The following is a 25,420-nucleotide window of genomic DNA, read 5'->3' on the forward strand; positions in this document are numbered from 1 at the left end:
CCCCGGCACTTAGCCAACTCCCTGGATCACAGACACAATATTTTATCTTCCCAAAATGCCTGCGACTTTTTTCTCCTCACTGTCAACATTGCCAAAAGAGCTAAATTGAACCAACTTAAAAGAATGAGTGAGATCTTTTGAAGAGAAGCATGACATAAACATAGCTGGGGATGAGAGAGAAGTGGAGGGGTGTATACCCCCACCCCGCCCCAACCCCCTCCTTTACTTGTCCAATCCCCACATGTGCATAATTCTGTCTCAGAGGAAGCTCTGCTGCTCTTAGATGTTGTGATTTGCATGAATTTGAAGAGGAGATGGTGGATTTCCAGGACACTCATGAGTGAATGTGACCATAGAGCCATGCTGGATTAAAAGGCTGGGTCTTTGATAAGGAGATGAAGGAGAGCAAGGAAAAAGGAGAAGAAAGGTGATTAGAGGCCAAGGTCTGTCCCTGGCTGTAAAGATGGCACATTTCTTAAGGTGATTTACAGCTCAGGCATCTCAAGAAGAGTAGATGCTAGAAATGCTATCATTCAGATAGAGCGATATGTGGAGGTACAAATCAAAATTATGTATATGGTTAAATAAAGACCAGATGCAAAGGTTTGGTGAATGTTGATGTACAGGAATACAGGGGAAACATAACATGTCAGGATTATCTTTCAGCAGAGATTCAACGTTCAACAGGTGCTGTAAATGTCCTCAGTTCAGATACACAACCACATCCCAAACACAGTACACATAATGGTGGGTATCAACATCAGTGCCAATGCAATACTTAAGTTTCAGTACCAATAACAAAAAAAAAAGTTCAGTCAATAATCAACCTTTTTCCATCATGCCATGAGTAACTGCAATCTGATTTCCTGCTGTGCATGCTCTCCACCCAGCGGCCGGACAGAGGTGGTTATTTCACTGAGGAGATGGAGGTGTGCAGCCTGTCACCTGCAGCTTTTTATCAGTGTATTAATACACAAAATTTAACACATCTATTTATGTTAGCTTCAGACCGAGCCATGCTAGCTGTAGCCTCCCGTTGTAAGCAAAGCTGAGCAGCTGCTGGCTGGGCTTCATATTTACCAGACAAAAATGAGAGCAGTATCGAGCTTCTCATACAACTCTGGGTAAGAAAGAGAAACACAACAATCCCAAAATGTGGAGCTATAGAGCTGGGAATCAGTTACTTCACCTTAGCGTAAAGACTGGAAGCAAGGGGGAAACACTAGCCTGGCTAACACCTCCAAAGCTCTCTAATGTTTGACATTTGTTTAATCCGTACAAATACTGAGATGTAAAAACAACAAGTTACAGTTTTACGGGGAGTTACATGCTCTATTTCTTGGACAGAGCAAGGCTAGGTTTTTTCCCCTTTTGTTCCAGTTCATGTGCTAAGTTCAACTCTAGCTCTGTACTAAATGTCCCGACACAAGTGTGGTATCAATATTCATCTAACTCTTGGGAAGAAAGTAAGTAAACATACTTCCCAAGATGTCCAAAAACTATTCTTTTAATGTTGTCTTAACACAAGCGGCGATGATATTCAGTCTAAAAGTTTCCTGATTCAAGTAAACCTGCACATTTCTGATTATATTCACATGGTTAAGAATTTGGTTCAGCATTCAATACCAACTTTTAATGCTTGCATGTTTTTGTTTCAACGGACACAAAAGTTCAATACTCAGCCCTGAACACAAAAAAATCCTCCTACACACCTGTACAAAAACACGTCTAAGAATCAAATAGCAGCCTTTTCATACCTGCATGTTGGTTGTTTTGAATTATTGATTATTTCTAAAGGAAGGCATTCTTACTGTTAAGAGTGTTGAATAGTCTCCTGACCGATGTTGAACTGAGTCTTAATTACTTAGATAGGACACATAGTGTATCAAGGCTACGTCCTCCGGTAAATTCATTTCTGCACCGTTGTATCCCTGCCTGACTTTTGAATCAATGTTTATCCCAGAGAAGAGATCAGAATATAACCTTGATGGAATATGAGTGTGGTGTGTTTAAACCTAGTTAGCAGGGAATAAAAGAGAAATGACAAATTTGTGTGGAATTTGTCATTTTGTGTGTGTGTGTGTGTGTTTGCTTCATTGTGTCTCTCTTTCACACATAGCCTAGTATTTAGCACTCTAGAATTCATTTTTCATTTTGTTTTTTTCTGATCTGCATATACAAATTCATTTTTTAATTTTTTGTTTTTTTCTGGTCTGCATATACAAATTCATTTTTTATACACACATAAACACACAAAAAGAGACATAGTTAAATAGAGTAACTCAAAACAGCACAATAACCCAACTTAAGGTTTTGTTTTTTTCCTGCAGTCTGAAAAAAGGTGTAGGCTGAAGCTGCAGCTTGTAATGCCTACCCTTTTAACACACGTTGTGTTTAATCTCAAAAGGTATTTAGCTTTCCCTGACTCAATCCCCTCAGATTTTTTTTGTTCTCTCTCCTTCCACTACCAAAAAATCCTTTCATCAGATCTCCTCTCCCTCATCCTACTCCTCCACCCCCCTCTACTCGGTTCAGTCCTGGTGGCCTCCCCTGAGTGTGGTGTGTCTAACCAAGCTGTCCGTGGCTGTCTGTCAGTCACACATCAACTCTCAGCCTTGGGAGTGAAACAGAGCAGGGTGGAGGAAAGAAAGCCACGGTTTCTGTGGGATGGACTTCTGACTGGTTTGCACACAGTTTTGCACACATAATATGCATGTATATAAGTAAGTAACTGTCTAGTCTATGTGCAAACGCTGCCTCTCATGCCCCTATTTCATTTTATCCTTCCTGTCGGCTCCCTTTTATAATTTCTTGAGTCCCTGCTCCCTGTGTCGTCTCCCTCCTGCCTCTCTGTTCAAATGACAGGCTCCCCTCTTAGCCCGTCACCATAGCTGCCACCTTGGCGGCAAGTGATAGTGTGAAGCTGTGTGGGAGTTCTCTGTAGTCTCAAAGATGTCTTGAAGGCTATTTTCTTCTCCACGATGAGGTTTATAGATCTGGATTATGAATTTAAATATCAAATTAAGTGTCTCACAAACACCTGAGTGCTCCTAGCTTGACCCCAAGTACCACCATCTGCCTACTAAATGAACAAATATTAAGGATAGGACAATAACAATTACCTGTTCAACCTGGAAATGTACTATGTTACCCTTAAAACTTAAAGAGTCCTTTCTGTGTCCATGGACTAGTAGAACCAAAACTGTCTTCAATTTAAAAAAAAAAAAAAAAAGTCTCTTTTAGTTGGAATCCAAAGGGGTCCTTTTATGTCTTTAATTGGGAAATTAAATACTGAAAGTTGTCCAGGAAGTTGTGTAGCAGCAGCCATCAGTTCCTCTCCAACAGCCACAGGGAACAAGCAGTCCCTCTTCATCCGAAGTCCACCTCAAAGCTAACAGGAGAATATCACATAAGCAGGTGATTTGATGTTAGTAAGTGCAGAGAGTGAGCAACCAGCTCTCACAGGCTAACTGCCACAGCTACAACCATCTGAGCCCTTTTTAAACTCAATAATAAACAGTAATGTTACTGTGCTGTAGCTTTAATACACAATACAAACTATAGCTCACTGTATCTTATATTAAATGCAAAACACACATTATTTCCTAACATAAGGAGTAGAACTATGACGTCTAAAGCAACATATTCGTTTGACATTTAGCTTAAAACAGCATGAACTATGTCAGTTTACATTCTGGACACAGAAGTAACGTATAAACTTCTTGCCAAAGTCCGCCCAGCATGGTGGCTAATTAGCAATTAGCTTAACTCTCAATTAGCAATTAGCATGCTAATAAACATTAATTTGGTTGTTAAAACTTTACCATAAGGCAGGAAACACATTAATGTAAGACAGACAGATGTTACACATTTTAAATATGAATGCTAACCTTTGTCTATGACTATTTAAAAAGCACAATAGAAGTGACTTTACAAACAAAATCTGCCACCTGGCTTGCATTCAGGATAGTCTGTTTCATTAATGTTCAATGACTAATGTTAGCTGAGCTGACACGTAACATAACAAGACAAAGTTACAAAAGAAAATTCTACATTACTAACCAGTTAAATAGCCGTGTCATACTTCTGATCTGTTATTCTCTAATCTGTTATCACAGCCAGCGGCGAGTGACAGAAGCACCGTTGCTGAATGCACAAACATAACTGTGCCTCAATTGTTTACTTTTCCTTGGGCTGGTGGGTCAGTCAAATGGCTGTGATTGGCTGGATGGCCGTTCCATCAATCTAACATGACACACCAATAGGTTTTCATGTAAGGTAAACTCAGTTTCGTTTCATCAATTATTTCCTCAGGAAAAAGTGTGTGTGTGATCATGTTTCTGTGAAAGCGCTGATGTCGCAATACCCTTAACATCCGTGGCTGCAACACGTGAAGCACGAAAATACTTTTTAGGCCGCAGGGGTATTTTTCACTGCAATACTGTGAGTGGCCACTGGGAAAAATTGGCTGCAAGGCTAATCGGCAGAGCCCTATCCAGCTCTTTAATACATCCATGCCCTTGAACAGAGTGGGCTCATCAGGAGGGAAGCCTTAAAGAGACAGGAGCTAAAACTGCCTGTTGGAGACAGAGGCTGAACTGAGGGTCTGCATAAAGGGTCAGTATAAGATAAATAAGGAGTTTTTTTGAATTGTGAATAAAAATATAGAGCTGGAAATGAGCATAATAGGTCCCTTTAAGATTTAATTGAAAAAAAAAAATGCTGGCTTTCTCCTCAACCTACCTTTAAGATCCACATTATCTTTTAACCCATGGTAAGGTGAAGAGGGGGATGAAAGGGAAACCAGGTAAATCCATCATTACCCGGCCCCCTGCCTGCACAATCTCCTTTAGAAAGACCACCCACAGTGACACACTCAAATTATTCATGGGAATTGCAGACCACCTAGCACCTAGCAGGAATATCACTCATCCATCCTCAGATACATGGACACTTTAATTTGATAGTGTGAAATTGGAGAGCCTCTGAAGAACCTCCCCAAAATCCTATTTCCTCTTTCTTCCCTGTCACTGGTATGTCTGCAAAATTCAAGAAAAACTTTTAATTTGCTTTTTTAAGGAGATTCACAGGACTATGATCTCTTTCTTACTCTTCACTCTATATTTTTCTACAAAAACTTTTATTACAATCTTACCGCGGCTAAGTCTTTGGATAATATGACTTTTGTGCATTTACATTGTCTCTCAAAAATATTCACAGGACTTTTTTTTTCTATTTTTTTCCTCTTTTCTATCCTCCTTGCTAAACTGCAACAATGCAAGCAGAGAGCTGATGATAGTGGGGTCTAATATGAGTAGTGAGATACTGTAATTATAAGAATAGCAATAATAATAGTAATGTAACAATAAGAACAGCTTAATTAGCCTACACTTTTTTCTTTAAATAAAACACAATCAGCCTCCTTTTTCTCTAGATTTGATGCAGTGAATTTGCAGCAATGTGTTTATTCTTAGAATCTGGAGTCATACTTATTCAACAGAATAAGGAAACAATAGTTGCAAACCAATATCAACCTGAATGGAGTGAACTCTTACAATAATAAGCTGAATCTCATAATCTGAGGATTCAAAGACAGAGAATAAATATATTTTATGTATCTGTACTTACCGTACATGCCATCGAAGAAATGACCATATGGCCAGCAGGAATATGCCTGTGTTTTGTGGTTTTGTGGTCTTGGAAATTTCAAACTGAGCTGCCTTGGGCTATGAATCTGGCTGAGTGTTTTCTGATAGATATGCCTGTCTATTCCACTTCACCTTCAGTGCAAATACTTCAGAGTGGTTTAGGCTAAAAACACATTTACTCCCAGTTGCACATACTGCCCTACTTTAGTCCAACACTACTGCAGCTCCCAGTCTTTCCTTGAAATGGACTACAAAATTTCTGACAATTTTCTGAGCTTTCATGGCTTCTCACATCTGGTGCAAAAGCAATGAATCCTCTCGATTTAGAGTGGTTCAAAATCTTCATAAAAAAAGAGTTCACTGTGATAATTGCAAGCCTCCCTGACACCTTCTCCCAAGTTGTTTTCTCTCTCTCCTTTATTATATCTTCCCTTCTTTGTGGGCTCTGCTACCTTGAAGGAAACAGTTACATGCAGCTGAAGGTGAAAGAGAGAGAAAAAAAGAAATGAATGAATGATTTTTCCTTCTTAGGAGATCAGTAAAAGATAAGAAACCAGTAGATATAATAACTACAGATTAGTCAGCCACAGTACCAGATGAATGTTCTCTTCTTGTCACAAAGTATCTGTGATCCCAGGAAAATGCTTCACTGGTGGCAACAGTGTCTCCCTATGGACTGTAATTCTAGTCAGATTTTGTCTACTTGTGTTGACCATATGTATACAAAAAACAAACACAATAACATAGAAATCTTTACATTCTAAAGGCTACTTGCTGCATTCGAGCAATGCTGGCGGCACTGGATGATCAGAAAAAAGTTCTTGAGTCTTGGTTCTTCCGTCTTGGGAGTGTTCATGCATGGTTAACCCCACTGCTAGCCTTGTAGTCACATTGCTGAAATAGAGTCGACAGTGGGAGGGGCTGCTGGTTCTCGGAACTGTTTTTCTGCATTCTGTATTACTATTTTTATACTGATATGATATTGGATATCTATGTTTAACATGGTCAAAGGTATGTTTAACATGGTTAAACCACACACCCGCTGTTATTGGCACCTGTAACATAATTTTAAGCTATGTGATTGGATGCTTCTTGCCCAAATGCACCTTGGGAGTGGTAGTTAACTTCTACCCTGAAGGTTTTATTTTTAAAAACCTGATGTATCAACTGTGCAGATGTTAGCTGTCAGCTAGCTATCAGCCTACACGTTGTATGCACAAATAAAAGTCAAGTTCTCCTCAACATATTGGAAAAATGTGTTTGATACTCCTGTTCCTTGGTTAAACACTTTTAGATGTATTTACTCGTCATCTTGCTCTACTTATTTAAAAAAAAAAAGAGAAGCTATTACCAACAAGAAAAATACTTAAGATATGGAGAATGACTGAGGATAATATCTGTAGATTTTGTGGTGATGAGGAGGAGGATATAATGCATTTATTTTGGTATTGTCCAGTGGTTGCATCCTTTTGGCAGCAGGTGGCAAATCGGTTATCTGAACAAGCAATCCTTTTACCTTTATCCTCTCTCAATATTATTTGGGGTTATCAAGATTAAAAAAATATGTTATTGAATATTGTTGTATTGCTTGGCAAGCTTTACATATTTGACTCTCCAAAAAAGCTGGTTTTGAGTTCTTTCATATTATTTTTTAAAACATTACTATTTGCAGGAAAAGATAATTATTAAAGACAGAGCAAACAGCTCAGACATAAATAAATGGGAAATCTTGACAATATCAAAAATTTGGGATGCAGAGCTATGATTATTCTATGTGAATTTAGTTCCTTCTATAGAATTATGTATTTAATTTAAATTGCTGTAAAAGTGATTGTTTTTGTACCACAATTACATATAGTTCTTGACATGTATGTACATATACGTATGTTTGTATATGTGTATATATATGTATATATGCGGTATGTGTGTTGCTTGTTTGTATATGTGATGTAAGTTATGTTTATGTGTGTGTGAGAGTATTGTACATGTGTTTGTGTAAAATAAAACAAGAAAAAAAACAGAAAAGTTCTCTTTGTTTCCTTCACAACCCTCTCTTTTATTTGTCTCATATGTTCATTAGGTGTTCACTAAGCTTCAGGATAAATGCACATTTTTTACTTATAAACTCACTCACTCAATTTTCAACTCTCACAGACGTGTTTTCAATCCTGTATACATACAAGGGAGAAATGGTGACATAATGCCAAGAAATTGTGATTGTTTTTTGATTGACTGGTCATATTATATTGCGTTATATTAATTTTAATTTGACTCACTGTACGTCAGTGACAGTGGGCTGCATTTCTTGAATTTTACTGATTCTTCAGTTGCCAGTGTGAAGCCAAAACCTCAGGGGAGTAACTTCTATGTGTGCGTAGTGTTTGCATGTGTTTTTTTTGAATCATCAGAGAGGGAACAAAAGGCTAAAGAAAATGGAGGACCTGATAAGACAGCACCAGTAAGAAATCCAACAGAAACTTCTGCCCACAACTTACCAGTCTCTATAGCAACAGCTGCTGAGGCTCCGTGCAGGAATAAGCACTCCTCTGATTTTCCAGCAGCTCTGTTGAATACTCGATTCAGATTGGTTGGACATCAGTAATGAACTGTGTATGTTATCAGTTATTTAAAAGAAGTGGTGCTAAGAAAGTAAACAGTTTCACTTTTACATCATGATGACCTAGAACAGAAATTAAATAACTTCAGTGACTTCAAAAGACATAATAAATTTGATATTTCTGGTGTAACAGTACCAGGATTGAATGCTATTAATAATTAAATATAATGATAAAGTAGTTATCCTTTTGATAAAAAATAATTTGTGTACATCATATCTAATTTATGTCTCTGACTCCCTCACTAACCCCCCACACAACACAACCACAATGACGCACAACAGCATAAAGGCAACTTCTGACTATTGTTGCAGACTGAATTGCCAAAAGCTTAGCTGTCCTTTCTCACTGCCATAAGATTGGATAGGATGACTAAAATAAGTGACACTAATAAGCATTTTAGTTCAGAACTCTATTATTAAGATTCCAAAATTAACACTGTTTCAGCATACCTTATCCTCAAGTTTTAGCTCCTTTGTACCTTTATCATCTCTTCTAAGAACGCTTTTGACTTTGTATTCAACAAGAGGAAAAAACAGACAGTGAAACGGAATAGGACAAAAAAGAAAAGGAAGAAGAAAGAGAAAAGAAAAAAGCTCAAGTCTGTAGATAGCCTTTCCATTTTGAACATTCATTTCTCTCACAATGTGCATACATTGAGGAAATTGCTTACTAAGGCTTGATTATAGGCTTTGGCTGGTGCACTGAGCATTATGTGGGAGAGAAACCCAAGAGTGAGGCAAACTGTTGAGCCGAGAACAGACCGCTATTCAGACGAGCCTGTGAAAAAGAGTGGAGGTACAAAATACATGCAGCAATTTACAGAATACACATTATTTCAAACAACAATCCTTAGACTATGGAAGATGTTCTCTTTCTTGACTATTCTGTAAATGTTAGCAATTTTTTCATATGCTTTTACAAATATTACAACGAGACATGACTGCAAAGTACATTTTGTATTTTTGTTGACTGCCTTGCCTTCATTGTGACAGAGAGCAGAAGTGAAGTGAAGCATGGACAGATGGTATCTGGAAGGCCCTGTTAGCTTGTATCTGTTTGTCAGCAAGAGGTTATCAAGAAAACTTTTGCTGGCTAGTGCCCCGAGTGTGTGAAAATGAATCAAAGGAAGTCGACACACTTTCTCCGTACCCGGGGGCAGGGACCATCCATGGCGCAGCTGGGATTGCTGAGAGCCTGGAGGCGAGAGGGCACCCCTCTGGTGCCTTGGGGGCAGACCACACCCTGCTGCTGCCCTACAGGCCACAAGATGTCTGGCAAAGGCAGGGCACAGATGGAGGACTGTGTGTGTGTCAATGCTTTCACAGACGATTGTTGGATATGTCAGAGTGATTGTTGGATATGTCAATTGCAAGTGTAAGGTACATAAATGTTTCCGTAAGTAAGAGGAAGTTAGAGTGACATGACTGTTGCTGTCTCTCAAAATGCTACTTACTTTGCAGGCAGAGTACCCTCTAGAATTAAAACCAAGTAAAATTACAATTAACCAAATTAACAATGTACTTGCTTAATTATAATTACTGTGCATGTGTCTGTAGTTAACTAATAGTGCGTTAACAGTGCAAATTGCTGCTATCCAGTGGTGAAAACCATGCATCTCCATATTTGGTGATTTTAAGATAATTTTCCAGATTAGGTGAATGCTTAAACTCGTCTTTATCGGTATAGAAAATGTTCCTATATTCCTTAGGCCAGTGATGCCCAATCAGGCAAGTCCTAGCACTGCCTTTCCCTGCTCTACCCACACCTGATCAGTTGGATCAGGTGTGTTCAGTTAAAATCTAAGGGGATGTAGGGATGGTAGGTCATACACTGTATATATAGATGGAAATAGCAAGGTGTGATGTCACCCATTGGTTTGCATTGATTCGGGAGTCATTTGGAGCCAGGGATGTTTTAGAGCCAGCATCTAGTGGTTGTCGGTGGCATTGCATTTTAAGGTATATTCATGCTGGCTTCAGCTTCAACACGTGGTAGTTGGCGCTTGGTAGGGATAGAAATATGCAGTACTGGGGCTCTCCAGGGCCAGGAGTGTGAAGCACACTGTGAAGTTAAGTTAAACAAGATAAACTCTAAAAACCCAATAAAATATCTAATATTGGCTCTGTCACTTAAAACTTGAAACAAACCTGTTTTTTCTTAATGTATGAAAAGTTGACATTTTTAGATAAATAGTTTTCATTGGACTGTGCTGCAGGTAGATAATGTGATCAGATGTTAACAGACATGGTTCAAGTTATATTCAAATTGAAAGTTTGACATAGGGCTGCTAATCTATTACCAGTTTACAGCTAATTGACAGAAAACAGGCATTTACATTGCTCAAGTTTATGTCATCAAATTACTTGTTTTGCAAACTCCGAAAAAATTCAATTTGCTTCAGTTTGCTTAATAAACAAACAATTAATTAATTATTGAAATTGTTGTTGGTTCATTTTCTGTATATTGACAAAATAATTGACTATAATCATTTGAGCACTACTCTCACATAGTGTTATCCATAAATATGGTTATTTTCCCAGCATGCAGTGGTGTTATCTGTAGGAAGAACATCAAACATTTAAACAACACATCATCTCTAGAAATTAAAAAAAAAAAATCAGATCCAAATGTAAAAGTAAATATAGGCACTGACAAAATGATAATGATAATAATAATAATAATTATTATTATTATAGTGCTTATAATCTGTTTCAACTCCATATGACTTCTTTTTGGTAAACACATGCAGAAAAAGCAATTTACTGTTTTATGTCGTCTACAAGAAACCTGCCTCCGGGAGTAGTCTAATTGGTGGCATGCAGCCATATTTAATGGTCTGAATGAGAATGAAAGAAGTTTAAATGAGTTTTAAAGAACAATAATGGCAATCCTCTACCTTTCCCTCCTCTACCTTTCTTTCATAAAAGAAAAGCTCTCTGAGCATGCAGTTCGGACTGTAAAAAGGAGGAAAGGGAGATGAAAAGACTAAAGAATGAGAGAGGGAGAGAGAGAAAAGGAGACAGAGAAAGAGAGAGAGAGAGCGATCCCTTTGATGTTCTCTACAACACATCACAAAGTCAACTCAAAGGGTTTGTTAAAAATGCATGACATGCACACAACTAGAAAATAAGTAATGAACTTAAAGAAATAAAGATCAAGTGATTTCATACACGCCCCAACTTCAAAGAATCAACTTGACTCGAGGGGAAGAAAATAGAGGGAGAAAAATACATATCAATGATTTCTTCTCTCTGAGATTGCAGACTAATTATCATTCTGTACCACAGAGTGGGACGGACAGGGCTGGAACTGAACCAATGAACGGATTGAAAGGAAAGCTAGAGGTTATTTGTACTTTTTAAGAGAAGTTTAGGCAAACATTCAATATGTCCTCAGTCAAGTACCCTGACAGCATTCTATGTGAACCTTCCATGCCAACGGGAGTGTAATAGACACAATCTGACTTTGCATTACAGCGATGGAACACCAGTTCGAGGCAAGGAAGCAGATAATTGCTACATAATTACATGCAACAGCAGCCGTTAGAATATCCGATAAAAAAAGGAAAAACGCAATTATGAGAGGACGGTAATGAGGATTCAATCGTCGGGGACAACGTTGCCAACACCAGAGAGACCTCTGTTCTCTCCCAGTTTGACTCACATATGCTGGCCCACATTCCACCATCTGGCAGTGGACACAAGCATGAAATGACCAGACACTATGCAACATAATGACTTTTGGCTGTATTTGGTTTTTTATCTTAATGGTGCACCTTTTATCCATTCATTCTTTTACACCAAAGCATGCTTTAGGGAAAATGTGATGCTGTACTTTCATTCAGCCCAACGCTGTGGGAAATCTGATACCCCAAGCATTTCTGTCAAACTATACCTGATGCTGGATCAAAGCTTGGGGATAAAGGGCAGGGAAATGGCAGATATGGGTAGCTTCTAATCAAATTTATTCTGGCTTGCCAACCATTCTCATGTTTAAATATAGCCAAGAGTGAGGTAATATTCACTCATCAAGCCTGGCTATTGCTATCAGTTCAGTTTTGCTGTAAAGTCTATTTTCACAAGGCCGTATTAGTGAGCCATTGTGCCATTTTTCCCCTGCAATCCGCCTCCCCTTTCCCCATTTGTCTCTTTATTCAATATTCACAAATGTAATCCACTGAATTTGAAATCATTTTCAGCTCAAGTCAATGAATGCAACCATAAGCCCATGGTGGCTAAACCTCAGGAGCATATGAATAAATCAGTAGAGAGAAAAAAGGGTAGAAAACGGAGAAGGGGGGGAGGGGGGTACAGCGGGAGGAGTGGAACAAAACCGGATCCTTTTACCCCTCAGGTCTCCCTGCTCCCCAAAAATGTAATCGGCTTAACCCGTGGTGTTGCTGTGGGTTCTCTCGCATGAGCCAGACTGTGCCAAACCAGATCCTACCAAGACCATGCCATACACCCTCTGACTAATGAGATTTCCTCTGTTGCGTTGTGTGTCAAGAGGCATGTGGGCATGTGTGTTTGTGTCCTCGTGCGTGGGCGTGTCAGAGTGTATCTGTACTGTATATTCTTGTGCTGTGTGTGTGTGTTTGTGTGAGCATGCATATTTGGTAAGGAGAGTGGTGGGTGGTAAATGTCTGACATTTCCTCACAGCTGGGGGCATCTTGGGCATGCTCGGGGGTAGAAAATAATGTGTACGTGCTGAGGAGAGGGGATGGAAGGGAGGGAGCTGTGAAAGGGTGTATGAGTGGGAGCGGGGAGAGAAAAACAGAGAGAGAGAAAAGCCTTGGGCTCCCAACTGTGGTGGCATTGCAGAAAGGTGTTATTGGCGGGGTAGTCCTTTCTCTTCTCTCTCTTTGCAGGATATGTGTTCTCTTTAGCAAGAGTGAAGATGAATTATTAAGTTGAATCCAGGGAGAGCATAGAGGAAGAAGATGGGAGGTGCTAAACGGGAGTGGTGAGAATGGGCTGTGTGGGAATAAGCAATGTTGAGAGTGAACGGAGGAAGTACAAAGGATCAAGACATGCAGACAGAGCACGAGAGGTGCAAAGTCTCTATGGTCATGTTGTAAAATATACTGCAGCCCAGATATGCCTCTCCTCCACTTGGCCCTTTTAACTTCACTTTTGGAAGCAGTAGCAGAGCTACACCTGCAGGAGTTGGAATTACCTTTCAATTACTGCTGATAAATCTACGTAAGGCTTTGGGGAGATTCCACTCTTAAGCCGGCTAACGAGACTAATTAACTAACGAGACCTGGGGGGTTGTGAGGATGGGTTTACACTTTTTTTTTTTTGCACAATTACAGATTCTCTCTATTCTCATTTTGTATCTCTTCATCTGGAGTCTATCTCTGAATTCATAATCTTTTTGTCTCCTCTGTACAGTGAAGGTAACACACATTCGGTTGTTTGTTGAGGTCCACATTCATAAGACTTAAGATCATGAATATTGATAATCTCACACATTGTTTCTCAGTGAATGTCCAACTTTGTACATGTGGCACTTCTAGTGCCATGCGACGGGGGATATATAAAGAAAGCCTCAGCAGCACAGTCTAATGCAACATATCATGAATAACTAAAGACAGTTTTACCTTATTCAACATGGAGGCTCCAGAGGAGGCCTTGTAATGGTTTAGCTGTTCTAGACAGTAAGGTCTGACCCCTGGAGAACTGACAAGCACTATGCTGCCTAAGAAAGCCTGCAGCTGGGTAATAGCACACATACACACAACTCCAGGAGCCACTCAAATATTTACAACCTTAAATGTACAGAGAATTCATTGAGCATCATGCGCTATCACACTCTTCCTCTCTCTGTGTTAAAATAATATGCTGTACTTTGCCTCCCTCGTGTCCCAGTAGTAGCAGGAGTTTGTGTGCATGTGCTGTGTCTCCATGTGTATGTGTGCACACAGCATGTGAAATTTATGCATGTTTAAGTACATGCATCTCTGCGTTTACCCCCCCTGTATGAATGAGTATCTTTAGGGATGACTGAGGGAGCATGTAGTGTAAATAAAGACTAGAATAATGATGATTCTAAAACAGTGGTTTGGACTTTGTCAAAGCAGGCGGGCCTTGCACATTGTCCTGTCTCCTGCTGGGCTGACTGCAGCTTTCAAAGCAACACTGGAGATGACAGGGGAAAAAGTGCCATGCCAATTAGGGTGCTGAGAGAGAAAGAGAAAAGGAGGTGGGTGTGGTGCAGAGAGAAAAAGAGAGGGAAGGGGGTAGAAAAGGGAGTACAAGTAAGTGTAGGGGAAAGTCCCCTCATGGTTTGAATGTAGATGGACCCTCAGGCAACAGGACCAGCTCTTTCTTCAACCCCCCAGGAGTGCTGGCCAACAACACATCAGTGATATTTCCTAACTTCTCACTGACCAGACCATCTAAACAACATCCTGCAAACAGAAAGGATCAGATAAGGAACCCTTCATCTGCTGCATGGCCACTAAACCAGACGATTGACCCTGCCACCTTTGACCCTTCAAGATCTCCAAGAGACAGCAACATGAGAGTCATTCACACCCCAGTAGGAGCTGATATCACAACTTGGACAAACATTCCTCACCATTGGCTATCATAACTCACCTCTGAGAACCAGTCACCCACAGAGACTAGCTATCACCAACCTTCATCTTACTGTGAACTCTGATTTTTAAGACTCAAATAACTAACCAAAGAACTGATCATCTTTGATAACATCAACATAATGCTTACCATTCTGCTTGTTTCACTCTAAAAAATGCTAAAGCTACAATCCAAAAGGGAAATATAGAAACTGTGCATCTGTTATAAGACTACCAATTTTGATATAAAAGTAACAGCATTCAGGAGTCAAACCTGCCTGTCCATGCACATCAAGGAACTGATTCTAACCCCACAGAACTCAGCAATCCCTGTGTTTGGTCAGAACGCATCTTTGGGCCGGGCAGTCCAAAACTTTATAATAGTCTCTTATCTGAGAAACCAGGCTTCTAGGATGTTTTTTCTTGCCCAAGCGATGGCTTTTAGCTTTTACTTTATGCCATGCTGGTTGAATGCTTGCTTTTTGCTAGTTTGAAGATGTGATTCTGAACAATAGGAGGTGAAACCTCAAAATCTAGAGTCATGAGTTAACAATCAAAACTGGGAGAGCTAAACCAGGAGCACTCCTCCATTGAGAAATGTCCAGACCTGGTCCGGCAACTTATTCATCATTTCAAGATCCAGACTCCAGCTTCTCAGCAAGAAGCCAACCCAGGGAACAAGCAAGTATTTCTACAAAACCTCCATTGACTTTTGATTTCATAATTGGTCATTTCAACTGAAAATTCAGAACTAAGCTGTTGTACCATCGATTTGACTTACTGCCTCCAAGTTAACAGTCATTTCATCTTTTTATCGGATTCTCATACCAACTACACAATAGATAACTTTGCATCATTCATTTGAATCATTCACAAGCCATAGCTTTGTGCAACAGTTTCCCTTTTCCCTCATGTGTCTTGTTTGTAATATGATGTAGTTGTGGTGTTCAGTAATTATAGTTGTTGTATTAGTAAGGAATGAGTATGTGACTAAAAGTGAACTTGCTGGCATTTTCTTGTGCTTGCATCTCAGTCACTTAACCTTAAAAGACATATATCCTCGCAAAATCATAATTAATATTGATACAATCATAATTCTAATTGACCTCTCTTGTGTGGCCAACAAGGAGGACTATTTCCCTATTATTATACATACTCTAGTATGAGTTGTGTCGCTGGATGAATTATTTGATATTTGAGTTGTGCACAATAATGAGTCATAATCCTCCCTTAAAATCATAATACTATTTGAGTGCACAAATTCCTACATGTTAAAGGAAAAAAATGGCCTCAGGATGGACACTGAGACAAACACAGGGAGAGGAGGAGGTAAACACCACTGGGACAAACAAGTCACCAGGGACAAGAGAGAGGGAGAAAGAGAGAAGAAGGGAGAAAGGAGGAGGAAAGAAGGAGTGATAGAGGGATGGTTAAATTGGCCTCTCTCCCCTAAGGCTCGGCGGCTTCACAATGGTGCCTCACTGGGAAAGAAAGTAACGCTCCAAACAGGACCCACAGGGGACACAGGTGTGTGTATATATATGTGTGTCAGTATGTGTGTGCATGTCAGAAAGAGAAAAGAAAATAACAAACATAATGACAGTGAGGCAGGCAGAAAGAAAGTGAAAGAGATGGAGAGAGGGAGCAATCCTCTGCGGTATCTGTGGAGAAGCTTGTCATCACTGGTCCGACAGACTTGATTGGATTTTGGACTGAAATTACAAGAGAGCTCCGTGTCACAAATTGAAAGCGGACCAACAGCGACAATTAAAGCAAGTAATTCCCCCTTTTTTGCCTGATTTCCTACAGAATAACTTCAAATGTATGTGGGATCTTTAATTAGTATTCTGCAAAAAGCATTCTTTTCCAGCAGACGAACAGAAATCAAACTATTTTGTCAAGCATAAAATTCCAATAGCACTGAAGCTTTTGTTGTGAAAGTATTCATGTCATTAACTGGGATTTTTTTTCACCATAGTTGACCTTCAGGTAAAACTATAAATTAGATACATATTTAGAGTTTACAACATACATAGACAGAAAATAAAGGAAAATAAAACACCCATTTTCACACAATTGTTTCATAGAATTTCAATCTTAAGATTGTTTAATTTTTAAAATGGTATTCTAGCAATTTAACATTGTAAAGTTGGGTGTCTACAAAAATAGATTAAAAAAAAGAATGGTCAAAATGAATTAAGATTCTGGTCCCGTAGACACTGGATCCAACATTTCCCATAATGCAACTTAATAATATATTTTTGTTATACCTTTCCTTCCTGGTAAATGACGAGGGCTTTAAACTTCATGCCTTGAATTAATATCTGGTATACATCAAGCAAGCTGAGACAACCCTGATGATGTCATCAGCGGTTAATTTCATAGACCTGGCAAATCTCCTCGAGAGCCACATAAGACATTTAACAACTGTTTTCACGGGATGAACAGCACTTTTCATGATGAGTAAACTGAACTTTATGTTTCACAGCTGGTGGACCTTCCCTTTAATCTCTTGCCTGGATCTGTATTTAAGACTTACAATATAACATAGTCAGTTATTTTTAAATCCAGAATGAAAAAGAGCAGTGAAAATATCCATCTTTTCTTTGTCACTGGGTTTAAAGTGGCCACAGCAGTTTTACAGCTACAGAGATTTGGAACAGATAACACCCTGCTGACTTTTCCTCGGCTGGTCGGTTCCTTGCATCTCCCCTCAGTAGCAGCTGGTCAACCCCCCAAAACAGTCCACTACAGTGTCATGTCACACAGAGTTGTCAAACTTCAGTGCCCAAGTCTGATTTTCATAATGGGTAACAGAGCTGAGTGAATGATAGCATTCTGCTTTTTTTCCGCCCCTGTTACTTTGTCTTCTGTAATTAAGAGTAGTTTTGGAGCCCCCTGCTGCTCTTGTTTTTCGTGCTGTCTGTTTGTCTTTTTAGTCATTTTTTTAGACAGTGGCAACTGGTCATTAGGAGCAGCCACCTGTTGTCACCAGAAAGAACTGTGCAAACAAACGATGTTATTAATTCTCAAAGATAATTATCAGCTATAATATATCTATGAATATAGCATCTTCCTAAATTGCATATCATTTGTGTTAGGATTTTAATTCATGTTTATTGGTCCCTGCTTTGCTGCTTCAGATTGCATTCTCCAATTCGTGTCTGCAGGAGACCTACGGGGGAATGAATGCGGGGCTAGCCCGCCTCTCAAAATGCTTCCACAAATACAAAAAAAGATTTTGCAAATATAAAACGGATCTGCAAATACACAAATTCCACAAATAAAAAAACATCTGTGAATACATTGAATTAATTTACAAATAAATGAAAAGCATTTGTGAATATCTTTCAACATTTACAACTTTCAAACAGGCATTTGTGAACTTGAAAAAACATTTGTGGATCTCAGTTCTACGCTTGTGGATTTGCTTTTTACACACACAGGCCCTCATTTATCAAACGAACGTAAAAGCCAGTGCAGATCCGAGCGCTGAAATCATCTTACGACAGAGTGCACGTGTGATTCATGAAACGTTTGTATCTCGCCAATCACAGCGTAAGAATGATCGGGCGTTGATAAATGTGGCAGCTGAAAACAATTGTTATTTAAATATCACGCCCCTATATATTCTCGGTTTAGAGGCCTCACCCCTAGAGTTTACGAAATGGAGATGCGGAATACAGCCAAGAAGAGAAACTTCTCAAAGGTTGAAATAGAAAGCATAATGTTGCAAGTCCAACTAAACAAGTTAGTTTTGGCAGCCTGTAAAGTGGCATCAAAGGAAGTCAGAAAAATGCAGTGTGGAAAGAAATCACTGCTGCGGTCCATAGTGTTGGCATTGAGAATTGAACTCCTGAGGTTTGAAAATTTGATTTATACATCCATAATATCTATGTAGCCCACCTGTCCTTAGTCTAGTCAGGGAAGGGCCCTGAGTTCTTTAAATCAACTAACTTAATGTACAATAAATAATACTTAGATGTTATTCTGTTTCTCTTTAGTTTAAATATACTTTTGTATTTGTCTTGGGTTCCTTTATTCACTGCTAATGAACTGTATCACACTTATTAGGCTCATTTTTATTTAACCCTTGTATTTAATCTATGCACTATAATCTACCTAATGAATTAAACTACTGCAATGAAATAGGTGCATCACTCCTTTAAACAAAACTATCACTGATATCCACTGTTCAATACCTCTAGTGAAATAAATAACCAAAGATCACACTGGAAGTTGTTTAAGAAATAATGAACTTCTGTTATTTACTTTTACAAATTTCCCAGATAAACAATGAAATAATATTTAGTCTCTTTCAATAACTGAATTATGGCAATAACTCTCTTCAGATGTAAACAATACACTCCAAGTGAAATTTAGATTTCCCCTGATTTAAATTTATATCAAAATTTGTGGGCCCACATTCACCAAGCACGCACACACCAAGCCGGCAGGTATTTAAATAAAATAAAATAAAACCCCCGTTGCAGGTCTGATTCGACGCTTGTCAAAGGAGAGGCCCAAAACTATTTGACCGCTTCACTCAAAAGAGCAACAAAATAAAATGTGGTACCTTGGTCATGAAGCTTGACTCCAATAAGCAGTTTCAACCAGCCTCACAGTCTCCGGTAAGGAACAGGATGCAGTTTATACCAGCCTCGGTCTCTGGGAAGGAACAGGATACACGCTGAAGTCCAAAGATGGCGGGTGCGGCTCACGTAGTGAAAAGTCTCTCTGAGCAATGACTCAGTAGCTCATAGCACTGTCCGATAAATCCTCAGGGTTTCCACATCGAAAACAATTAACTAAAGCCTTTAGCATACGCTGGGTTAGCTACACAGTGGCTGTAAGTCCATTCACTTTGCTAATGAATGCTAATAACCTCCTGACTACCAGTAGTTCAATTTTGTCCTCTGTGGAGGACATTCGCAAACCTGAATATCTCCCATCCACAACATACTACTGCTTTAACTCCTTTTGCTGTCTATAGAGGACAGATAGGGCTTTTCAATGATACCAAATGTGAAGGGGTGGGGCTTTGGGACCTTTCACTTCCACATCCAGGAAAATGGCGTCCGTCAGTGCAAGCACATTTTATGGGAAGAGGAAAGGTAAGTGAATAAAGCTTTTTATTGAGCAAATTTTGGCTTGAAATGTTGATGGCATTTTTTATATAAGTCTCTTAAGAACAGATTAAAACAGTTTCTGAATTAATTTAGTTGTATTTTAGCATATTATTGAAGAGTTTAAAAAATGTCCTCCGTAGTGGACGTTTATAGTTAATTACTTAATTTTGTCCTATTTTTTTTCAAATGAAAAGAAAGGGAGTCATTCTCAGAGGCAGAGAGAATTTTACTGCGAATCGTTGAGGGAAACTCAGATATTGAGTTGTCTGATGAAGAAATGCAAGATGCAGTGTTTGAGCCAGACGCAGGGGAAGATGATTCAGAGAGCTCTGAGGATGAAACTCAGGCAGGGCAAGCAGATGCAGAAGAGTCAGATCAAGCAGAACAGTCCACATCTATGTCCAGTCGGAGTCCACTGTGGAGCAAGACTTCAAAGTACATATCGAGTTTGTATTCAAAAAAGAATAACTTTTTTCTCTAACAATTGAGACTTATATTAATTTTGTTTTTCTCCCTTTATTGGTTTTCTTTAGATTCAAATTCCAACTTGATGATCCTCCCATTATCCAGAGCAATGATTCCATGACACGCCAAAACTGGACCCCAATGGATTATTTTAAGCAGTACATTGATGACTCCGTGTTTGAAGAAATGGCCCTGTGCACAAATCAGCGTGAAGTACTTTCGTCTGGAGCAACACTAAATACCACTCCTGAAGAACTGAAGACATTTTTTGGGAATTCTATTTACATGAGCTGTCTAGGATATCCAAACATTCAAATGTATTGGGCCTCAAATACCAGAGTTCAAATTGTGGCAGAATCCATGACCAGAAATCAGTTTTACAAGCTTAGAAATTCCATTAAGATTGTCAATGACCTGGATGTGCCAGATGATGAAAAAACAGGAGATCTCTTGTGGAAAATCAGGCCCCTCTTGACCAAAGTGAGGCAAGGATGTCTGAGTCTGCCTAGAACAGGAAAATTGTGCATTGATGAGCAAATGGTTCCATTTACTGGTCGATGCCCAGTGCGCCAGTATGTACCAGGTAAACCACACCCAACTGGGCTGAAGGTGTTTGTCTTGGCCGCACCAACCGGTCTGGTCTTAGACTTTGTGATCTACCAAGGCAAGACTACCTTCAAAGTTACAGAAGGAAAGGGCATCGGAGAGCAAGCCGTTCTTCATTTGGCAGAGTCTGTTCCCAGAGGAACCCACCTGTTCTTTGACAGGTTCTTCACAACGATCAACCTCCTCGACACCCTGATGGCAAAAGGGATGACAGGGACTGGAACCCTCATGACAAACAGGGTGCCAAAGGAGTGCAAGATCATAGGGGATAAACCCTTCAAAAAGAAAGGAAGAGGGGCATCAGAGATGGTAGTCAGAAGAAGCACTCCTGAACTTGCTGTCATAAAGTGGTTGGACAACAAGCCAGTTGCCATGGCATCCTCCGCCTATGGTATTGAACCTCAGGACACACGCAGAAGATGGTCCAAGAAGGACAAAAGGTTTGTCCAGGTGTCAAGGCCACTGGCAATTGCTGAGTACAACACCAACATGGGTGGTGTGGACTTGGTTGACCGAATGTTGAGTTTCTACAGGATGGCCTCTCGCACTCGGAAATGGACAGTGCGTGCAGTTTTTCACTTTTTTGACCTGGCAATCACCAACTCCTGGCTTCAGTATAAGAGTGACAGCCAGTTTCTGGGGAAGAAACCACTGAAGTTCCTTGACTTCAAACTGCTCCTTGGTGAAGACTTGATTACTCGGGCCCAAGCAGGCATCGCAAGTGATAGCGAAGATGACTACACTCCACCACGTCAAAAGTGGAAACCGCAGCCAAATGCAGCTTTCAGACACTATGGCGCCATCCATCTTCCAGAGATGGTGGACGAAACGCATGCATCGCAGATCCAGCTGCAAGAGCAAAACATACGTGATGTGCACAAAGTGCAAGGTATTCCTTTGTGTTTCCAAGAAGGGGAATTGCTTTTTGAAGTATCATACCAAATAAGGACTAACTGGTTGCCATCAAGGTTCAGTTTCACATACGGCGTTCCGATGTTCACTGTGGAAACATTATATCTTAAAAGCATAACAAAGCAAAACAAAAAAACAAAAGTGATGATGGACAGTTATGTGGATGTCAAACTCGTTCTTATGATGACTTTTTGAAATTTTCATTGGGACTAACTAGTTGCCATCAAGGTTCCGTTTCACATGTATGGCGTTCTGATGTCCACTGTAGTGGACACATGATATCTTAAAAATAAAAACTTTTTTTTCAAAAAAAATGTTTTCAGCATTCTAATTACTTAACAAGGATTGGGGAATTTAAAAAAAAATGTAATCGGACAATATTTTTTTTCCTGGTAGTCAGGAGGCTATCACACGTTCGGCTAATGAGCTAATAAACAAACAAACGTGAACAACTTTACAACAAACTTCGAGTAGATGTGTCTTCAGCTGCTCGCAGAGGATATGTAGCATGAGTATCCAGGCCTAGACTGTCAGGTAGATAATCCCAGACACCAGCTACACATTTGTTTGTAAACACTGCGCATACATCGCTACTCAGCCCGTCAAGTTACACACTTTCACTCACACTCTACTTCCTCTCTCTCTCCGTCTCTTTACATACACCTGTGTGATCCCTTCAACCAATGAATGACGAGTATTAACTTACTCTGGAATACTACTTCCTTTTACTATCATGAAGTCTTCAAAATAAAACAAATATTTATAAATATACGTCTGCGTATTTTTAAACATTATTACACTGAACCTTTTAATATTTTAGAAAATAGCTTTTTTAACCATATTTATGATGTGTCTTTTAACCATAATTAACTTTCTCTTAACATAAACTTCATTATAATGTATGGTATTTTTTACCTGGCTACATCTATCTATCTATCTATCTATCTATCTATTTCACTTATATTGCAGTTCTTTACATTTAGGTGAAGAAAAAATGGTCGGACCTCAAAATCGCCGGCGTGTTGCTGCCCTTAGGCACAACACCATGCAGACTGGAGGGGGCTAGCCGGCCGCGCTCATCAGATCTGCTTCAATTTCGGGCATAAGTGGCGGAGACACAGATGCACCACCTGTGTCTAAGCCAGATAATGGTAAATATTTAATAGCCTAGACTACTAGTATTATTTGTGGCGTGACCTATATTTAAAATGTGCTCTGTCCATATAAAAAAGAAGAAAGAATTGCACGGTTGGGGTGTTAATTTCCTCATTTTAATGATGTTTCAGATCAGTCAGAGCCAGGCACCAGTGGAGTTCAGCCCTCAGCTACACAAACCGGCCCTGGACCAGCCCCACCGAGCCAGGCAACCACTAGCTGTGAGGGCGCGTCCTCCACCCCCCGTGCTGGCCCACTGCCACGACCCTGGAATTCTGACAGCAGAGGTCCTAGAGAAACAAACCGAAATTTGTAGGTCAGTGGCGGAGATAAATTGTTCACTTCTAGCCATCAATGACACTTTAAAAGAGATAAACAAAAACCTGAAACGTGCATCACATAAATAAAATGTTTGATTGAATGTTGTGCAGTGTCTGTTTCTCGTATAATAATAATAATAATAATAGCATATGTATAATTCAACATTTTAGATGGCATATTTAATCTAACTATAACTCTGAGAACCTCTGTCTGTCTCTGTCTGAACGAACACTCCACTAGTATGGTCTCATAACAATTTTCCGACACAGCCAGATTTACTACTTTGCACCGCAAGTCCGCGCTGACTTAAAAACTTGCGTGAACAAGTTGATACTTGATGTGACATTTGATTGTAGCCTCCGCTCACGTCCAAATTGATAAATGCCAAGCTTTGCGTGGAAATGACCGTACTCCCACTATTCTGTCGTAGGTTTGTTTGATAAATGAGGAGTTTTGAGACAAACTTTCCGCCAGTCCAAGTGAAAATCCACTCCTATCACTCGGTCATTTTCGGATTGCACGTGATCGCCTGCTGATGATGTCATTCTCGAATTTCACAGTAAGAGCATACAGTCTTTCCATGAGCTGTTTTATTATTGTTGTTGTTGTTGTTTTTTTTTAAATAATCAATGATAAGTAACGTGCATTCATTGTATTATGTTAATACCATACAGTAAGTATTATTGTGCTTTGCTGCTTTCATTCCCCCAGCCTGCAGCATGAATGTTTACTGTTGCAATGGCAACAGATGCCGGTTCAGTAGCTAACGTTAGCTTAGCGTAATCTACATATTAACAATGAACAATAAAACTACAATACGACATTTCTAAACCAAAACAACTATCAACACCAACAGCCATTCTATCAAAGACCTTAACCAGGGTGCTGTCACTTGTCATATCTTAACGTAGCCTCACTGAAACAATGTAACCTAACTAAACACTGTGAAATTCTACACAGACATTACAACTACATTAGTATGAGTACACTACTAATAAGATGTGAAGTGCTTTGTGACTTTTACCCACCCGAAATAATAAATGAAAAACATAAAGGATGAGGTGGCTGATAACTGCCAACTGAAGAAGCAGCCGAGCCACAGCTTTAGAGAGCTGAACGTTGCCCACAAACATCCTGGTGCCTTTCATACTCAGACAGAAATGTATACGAAAGTGTGTGCTAGATAATATACATGTACAAATAAACACACAGTAATACTTACTGTATGGTATTAACATAAAACAATGAATGCACGTTACTTATCGCTGATTATTTAAAAAAAAAAACAACAACTAAACAGCTCATAGAAAGACTGCATGCTCTTACTTTGAAATGTGGAAATGACATCGTCAGCAGGCGATCATGTGCTAACCGAAAATGAGATGAAATGACAATGAAAGATTGTCTCAAAACTCCGTGTGTGAAATAAAAACTGAGTTCACAAATGTCTGTTGGAAAGCTGTAAATGTTAGGAAGATGGAAAAAGATGAAAATGCTTTTCACTTATTTGTAAATTAATTTAACGTATTCAGATATTTTTTTTATTTGTGGAATTTGTGTATTTACAGATCCGTTTTATATTTGCAAAATATTTTTGTGAGTTTACAAATCTTTTTTTGTATTTGTGGAAGGTGTTTTATATTTACAGGTTACACATTTACACAGATTGTCGATCTGTTCACACAAATCATTATGAAACAAATCTCACTCCATAGTATTGTATGTGACAAAATATAAATACGCATGCTCAGAGTGTTAATGTATTCAATGTAGATCACATGAATTTGATGACAAGTGGGGCTGACAGCCAGTAACCCCACTACAGTGTCATTTCGTATTTCACAGTTGATGATTAGCCATCTGTTTTTGACATGGCACCAACACTAGCTTGGAATTTACAATCGACAAGAAGAGGGGAGACTTTCCTAGCTAACTCCAGTTAACTTGACATAATGAACGAAGTGGATTTCATACTCGAGCACAGC

The 25,420-nt window shown here is 39.4% G+C and overlaps 1 protein-coding gene and 2 long non-coding RNA genes across 7 annotated transcripts; 2 read left to right on the forward strand and 1 right to left on the reverse strand.

The window, feature by feature from the left end:
• Positions 1-234: 234 nt before the first annotated feature.
• LOC121901710 lies at positions 235-19,473 on the reverse strand. Of its 2 annotated transcripts, XR_006097382.1 has the most exons (4): positions 19,424-19,473; positions 8,144-9,537; positions 4,744-6,124; positions 235-3,391 (listed from the first exon to the last, which is right to left on the reverse strand). It is a non-coding gene; the product is annotated as an uncharacterized LOC121901710 (long non-coding RNA). The 2 variants fall into 2 exon arrangements; XR_006097381.1 differs by lacking the exon at positions 19,424-19,473 and having other exon boundaries at positions 8,144-10,891.
• A 6-nt stretch (positions 19,474-19,479) lies between these two features.
• Positions 19,480-23,535, forward strand: LOC121901709. 4 transcript variants are annotated; one of them, XR_006097379.1, is made up of 3 exons: positions 19,480-19,557; positions 22,943-23,110; positions 23,246-23,535. It is a non-coding gene; the product is annotated as an uncharacterized LOC121901709 (long non-coding RNA). The 4 variants fall into 4 exon arrangements; XR_006097377.1 differs by lacking the exon at positions 19,480-19,557 and adding an exon at positions 19,622-19,696; XR_006097378.1 differs by lacking the exon at positions 19,480-19,557 and adding an exon at positions 19,630-19,696 and having other exon boundaries at positions 22,929-23,110.
• LOC121901708 (piggyBac transposable element-derived protein 3) lies at positions 19,885-22,324 on the forward strand. Its single transcript, XM_042418616.1, has 3 exons — positions 19,885-19,961; positions 20,171-20,411; positions 20,510-22,324. The coding sequence occupies exons 1-3, from the start codon at positions 19,919-19,921 to the stop codon at positions 22,152-22,154; spliced, it is 1,929 nt and encodes a 642-aa protein (XP_042274550.1). The 5' UTR covers positions 19,885-19,918; the 3' UTR covers positions 22,155-22,324.
• Positions 23,536-25,420: the final 1,885 nt, after the last annotated feature.

Source organism: Thunnus maccoyii, chromosome 8, assembly GCF_910596095.1.
Source record: "Thunnus maccoyii chromosome 8, fThuMac1.1, whole genome shotgun sequence".
NCBI lineage: Eukaryota > Metazoa > Chordata > Actinopteri > Scombriformes > Scombridae > Thunnus > Thunnus maccoyii.

Bases quoted from the DNA above. Each gene is read 5' to 3' on its own strand.
- LOC121901708 (XM_042418616.1), top strand. From the start codon at position 19,919: ATGGCGTCCGTCAGTGCAAGCACATTTTATGGGAAGAGGAAAG. The intron at 19,962-20,170 runs GTAAGTGAATAA...TCAAATGAAAAG, and splicing joins ATTTTATGGGAAGAGGAAAG to AAAGGGAGTCATTCTCAGAG. The intron at 20,412-20,509 runs GTACATATCGAG...GGTTTTCTTTAG, and splicing joins CTGTGGAGCAAGACTTCAAA to ATTCAAATTCCAACTTGATG.